The sequence below is a fragment of the Limulus polyphemus genome, unplaced genomic scaffold (assembly GCF_000517525.1).
Source record: "Limulus polyphemus unplaced genomic scaffold, Limulus_polyphemus-2.1.2 Scaffold8075, whole genome shotgun sequence".
Classification (NCBI taxonomy): Eukaryota; Metazoa; Arthropoda; class Merostomata; order Xiphosura; family Limulidae; genus Limulus; species Limulus polyphemus.
Genome location: NW_013673685.1, coordinates 647 through 6,468, shown reverse-complemented (window position 1 = coordinate 6,468; position 5,822 = coordinate 647). Strand labels below are relative to the sequence as shown.

General features: G+C 33.9%; 1 protein-coding gene across 1 annotated transcript in view; it reads left to right on the top strand.

The window, feature by feature from the left end:
- LOC106475097 (cell division cycle 5-like protein) overlaps nt 1-4,935 on the top strand; it is a 29,908-nt gene extending 24,973 nt beyond the window's left edge. The window contains exons 9-11 of the mRNA XM_013935793.2: nt 2,021-2,169; nt 3,574-3,757; nt 4,535-4,935. Coding sequence (XP_013791247.2) covers nt 2,021-2,169; nt 3,574-3,757; nt 4,535-4,920 — 719 coding nt within the window. The 3' untranslated portion in view covers nt 4,921-4,935. The remainder of the gene's footprint in view (nt 1-2,020; nt 2,170-3,573; nt 3,758-4,534) is intronic.
- The last annotated feature ends 887 nt before the right edge of the window (nt 4,936-5,822 follow it).

The following is a 5,822-nucleotide window of genomic DNA, read 5'->3' as shown; positions in this document are numbered from 1 at the left end:
GATGGAAATATATATTTGGTTCAGTGGTGTTCCTCCAGGGGGCTCTGAGGCTGCAGTTGAGGACGATCCTGGACATTCTGGAGAGAATTTAGATTCAACTTTTTCCTGTGCCTTCTTTCATTCTGTTGGCTTTTCAGGAGTTCACTTTGGGATAAGTTGCCTCAAGTTCTATTTCTTCAGTTAGTCTGTCAAATGTATGATGTTTTGGATCTTTCCTCAGTTGCTTTTGAGCCTGCACCTTACTTGATGGCTGAAAGGTCTGGGAGTGAATACCTAGTTTTCCCTAAGGTTTACTGCTCAGTTATGTGAAGGGACAGCTATACTTTGTCCACCACTGTTGTCGGAACCACATGATTTAGCCTACCACAGCCAGGTGAAAGCATATTCCGACTCTCAAAGAATACAACTGCTTCTGGAAATTTGGGGTTGTAGAGCAGAGTTTGTAGTTAATCTGAATAGATCAATTTCCCCTGGTGGGACAGCAGTAAGTCTAAGGACTTGCATCTCCAACATTCGATTCACTGTGGTGGACACAGTAGATTGTCCAACGTGTTGTTTTCCTAAAACAAACAACATTCTAGGATTTGTCTCACCCTATATACAGTGGTGGTTTATTTATTATCCCTCTAAACTTTGTTGGAAGACTTTCAGGATCACCAAGTAAATTGATGATGAGCTGGAACCATTGTTTGCTGCACATTGGTTTGATTGTCGGCTTCTACATTCATCCCTATGTTCAGCCCTTAGAATGGGTCATAGTTCTGCTCCTATTCGAGGGTCCTGACCCCCAACATAAGCCCCTCAGTCCATTGGTACCCTGAATAGATTCTGTCCATAATCAATAGTTCCACTGCAAAGTCAGAACACTGCAAGCAGCGTCGGTGACTATTGTATGCCTTTGGGTTCTATGGGGGCTTGGTTCCAAGAATTTCTGGATGTGTGGTAAACCTTAACCAGGGATCCATGGGCACTGCAGGTCCTTGAGTCAGGAATAGTCATTCAGTTCACATCTTCACCACCATTATCCACCCAACCTGTCGAGTTTCTGTCTTCTGCAGATCTTCGGATTTTGGAAATTAGTTCTAGGGCTATCAGAGTCTGATTGATCTGGGGGCAGAGAGAGAGAGTCGTGCCAGTTATTCCGAGGTTTTATTCCCATCGGTTTGTTGGGTCCAAGTAGAATGGATATAAAAAAACTAAACAAACAACATCAATGTTTCTCTGAAGTTAACCATGCATCAGGATGAATCCAAGTTAACTATTGAAATGTGAACTCCATTTATTTAATTCTTTTTATATCTCATAATTATCTGCGTATTTTACTTTTTTATTTAAAAACTATATGGAATACCTCCAGAACTTTAACTATATTCACAAACATTGTTTGAAATTGGAAAAACTGCATGTTAAACTGAAAATCTACAAAAAAAAATTGTATTAATTTAAAACTATGGGACCTAATATTCAAGTTGGACAGTCATGTGTTTGTATTCCAGTTCTTTAGTTGCTATGTAATAGTTTCATCATTTCTGCTAAACCTACAGTAGAGAGTGTTGTAAATTGGATATTTCAACTTTCTTGTTAACGAGACTTCTATCACAAAGAAGTATAATTTTTTCTTGTTTCTTTGAGGTCTATTTAATAATTTATTTTACATTTTTGAATTAGTAGATAATCAGTAGGGTCATTTTTTGTTTTGCTTTCATTGTGCCTATTAATAAATGAGTGAATATATATTTTTTTCTATTCATTTACCTTGCATCTAATATTAAAGTTTGTTAACTTATTTATCGTAGTGATTGGCTGAAAATTTATTTTATGTTTTCCTGGGCTTTTTTCAACTTTTAATTGAAAATAAGAAATTGGAACATAAAGATTCCATTCATCTGTCATTCTGTGTTATTTGGGAAACGGAAATAACATGAACTAATTTTTCTAAAATGTTTTAAGGAAAAATAAGATAAGAAAGAAATGTGCAATTAAAATTAATAGACATAGTGACAACTGCTTTGTTTAACAGGAAATACGCCATTTAGTAGTGCAACCCCAGGTACCGCAACTCATGGACAATCACAGACACCAAGTGGAACTCCTCTCCGTGATAAACTCAGTATAAATCCTGAAGATAGTTTAGGTTTTGATGATGCACAGTCTGCTAAACAGTATCAGGTATGTTAATATTTTCTTAGGCAAAAGTAAAGTTTCAAAGAAAGGAATGTTTTTTGTAAAATTTAAACATAATAACATTAGTACATGAGCTCAGCTGGCTGAGTGGAGAGTTTATGGATATAATAATATTTTGTCTTTCTCTCAAAGATGGCTAAAAATATAAAAAAACGTATATATATTCATAGATCCTAAATATGTTAAAAACTAGCTATCCAAGTATTAACACTGTTGTAGTGGTCTTTTAAGTTTGCTATTACCCTTTTTGACTTTATTATTCAAACACATGCTTTTGAAATGAGCATGTTAGCTTTCCAGGGCCTGCTGTAAGTTGAAGCTTTGGAGCAGAAGTTATTGTTGTTTAAGTGAAAAGTAAAGAAAAACTAGGCCATATCTGAAGTGGTAGTATCAAACATTATTAAAAACTATAATTATACTTGTCATAACACATTAGTATTAGAACAATTATAGTTTTAAACACTAAATTCTTTATTTAATCACTTATGGATTTTCAAGAATTAGATCAATATATACTAATAGTATTCTAACCACACTATATTAATCATATCCATTGCTGATGACACATTTCTGTTCAATCCTAAGCTATTCAGATTGATTGAGATACAATAAGTACAGTAGTAGTCAGAATGCTATTTATACATATCATTTGTCACAACAAAAACTGTTATGGCGTGAATGAACATCTTTTATATGCTGGCAAAGCATGATTCTAATTATACTTGTCATGAGACATTAATTATTATATTTTTAACTACATTCTTTATCTATTCCATTAGTGAGATTAGAATAAATAGTGTTCCAACCACTTCTGTACCTGTTGTATCCCAGCTGGCATGAAGAGCTCTGGATTGAGCAAAATGCATCAATGGTTGGAATGCTATTATTATACACTCTTCTAAATCTTCAAAATCCTGAAGGGATTAGATAATGAATGTAGTGTTTAAACAATTCAATAGGCCTAATACTAATTTCTTATGACAAGTATAATCATAATCATTCTTTGCCAGCTTGTAAAAGGCATTCACACCATATGTATTAAAATTACTTGATTTGGCTCTTATATCTATTTTTGGAGATGTGTACACTGTATTAACAGGTTGATGACAACTGTGTGTATAGTTTTTAAGCAAGGAATTCAAAGATTCATACCATATTGCAGAAAACATTGTCAATATTCTCTTAAATATTTATTTAAAAATGACAAAATCAACTAGATCTTGGTAAGAAAATTTCAGAAAATATTGTATGTTTTACTAATACAAAATTTCCCCATTTTGCAAATAATGAATGAAATCATGACTTAGTGGATTCTACCTAGTCTCTATTATGGCCATTTTATTAGATTTTATTATTTGTAGTAAAAAAACATGTCCTTTGATTTCATAGAAGGAAAGCAAAGATCAACTGAGGAAAGCTTTATCAACCCTTCCAACTCCTAGAAATGATTATGAAATTGTTGTACCGGAGGATGAGCAACAACAGTGGCAAGAGGATGGAATGGATGAACGTGGCTACATAGAAGACCAGTCCGATATTGATGCCAAGAAAGAAGCGGAAAGACAAGCCCAGAGTAAGTTAAAAACTATGTGATGGCGTTAACCATTCTATGTCCTGAATGACAATATTTCCAATCATTGGGATAATTTCTACATTGATGTAGAGATACCTTGAATATCTTAGGTTATTAAATTTATTTCATTGTGTGTGTTTGAGAAATCTTCATAAATGTATTTGAGTACATTTTAAAATGGACTTGTAGTTTCTTCAAGGTGAAATGAGCACAAGTTGATCAAAAGAAAGCTTTTTGGGTGATCACAATCAATTACACAAGCAAACATTAAAGTGTAAGTTAAAATTGTGTACAATCAACATCACCCTGGTAAGGATTTTATAGACTGTTTTCTCCAATTTGAGAGAAATTTGTTTATCCTATAGTAAATAAATAAAATTTGTGCAGTTGTTTCCAGAATGAACTGATGTATTTGAAAGACTTGTTTGCCCTGCTTGTGCCTAAATTCAGTTCTTTTTGGAAATTGAAATAAGTGGGTGAATAGATGAATTTAATGATGGAGGTCAACAAGCTCATAATAAAAAAAAACAAACAATTTTTGGATCTTTTGAAAGTGAAAAATTGCATTGCTGTAAAACATTTTGCAAGTTAATAAAGACCATTTCATTCTCATTTGTTTCTAGTGAAATGCAACTCAGTACTGATTCATACATACACCATAAAATTCATTCACTTTGGGATTAATACAATGCTCAGAAGAACAATGTATTAGGATGCAGATATAAATATTACATTTGGAAATGAATTTTGATTTAAGTTATTTCTTTGGTACTTTAGTGGATGCTGAAAGAAAACGTCAGTCCCAGTCTGTTCAACGAAATTTACCCAGGCCTGTTGAAGTGAACTCCTCCATCTTGCGGCCATTAAATTCAGATCCTCCTCTCACAGCTCTTCAGAAGGCTGAAGAACTCATTAAACAGGAAATGTTAATCATGTTTCACCATGATGCTGTACACAACCCTACACCACAACAGATTGGAGTTGCACCTGGCAGCAAGAAACCGAAGCAGCCACATTCTTCTGTTCTGAACCAAGCCCAGCATCTTGCTTATTTAGAGAAACACCCTTATGAAAAAATGTTAGAAGAAGAGCTTGAGGCTGTAAGTGTGATTTTGTTATGTTTAATCAGCCATAGAGATAGAGAGTGGTATATTTTATCTTGATAATTAGTTGCCTGCCCATTGAGATGGGTACCATTATACTTTCATAAACGTTTTCTGTTATTCGGAAAAATAAAATCTGTCTTCCCCCCCCATAGAATCCCACTTTTATTGAATTATTTGATTATAAATTCCTACCACATCCTACCTAATTTATTACTTTGGTGAGCAGTCACCTTCCCACAACCGTCTGCAGGCAGAGAAGGGTGATATAGATGTAGATGTTGTGGGGTTGCACACCCACATCTTCCTCACCTAACTTATATTTTTTGAATACTTTATTTGATTATTGTTACTATTTTTTGGTAATTTTGTTTTCTTCAACATGTGAGACTAACAAACAGAGGTTAAGACTGGTAGATGGTTTATCCTTACCACAATGTAAATCCTACTTCTGCAGTCGCTTCCAAAACCCAGGGCACTTTTTATATCCTACATTATAGCCTGTACTCTGGAGTTCCTTTTAATGTATGCAGTCTTTAATGTAGTTTTTGTGTTGTTTGGGCCTGTTTTATTAATCAAAATGTCTTTCATCACAGGTTTGGATTTGCTGTTTTTAATCCATTCCTTCCTTGTGATGTTAATTTTTGTTTGACAGATGCTCAAACAGAAATCAACATCAAATGGTTAACAAAAAGCAATTTAAGTACACTTAAGATGTCATATTTCTCAACTAATCGCATGTATTTCCTTGCTACTTTCCTCACTCTCATACCTGTAGACAGAGACATAGCCTAAAAAATTACACGTAGTATAATACATATACATCTAATGTATGTATATGGATCACACTATTGGGTAAAATGTATTATCAGTTTACTACTTTTACTTGATCATACTTACCTTACTTCCTTTCCTTAAAGAACCAAACTATTGGGTAAAATGTATTATCAATTTACTACTTT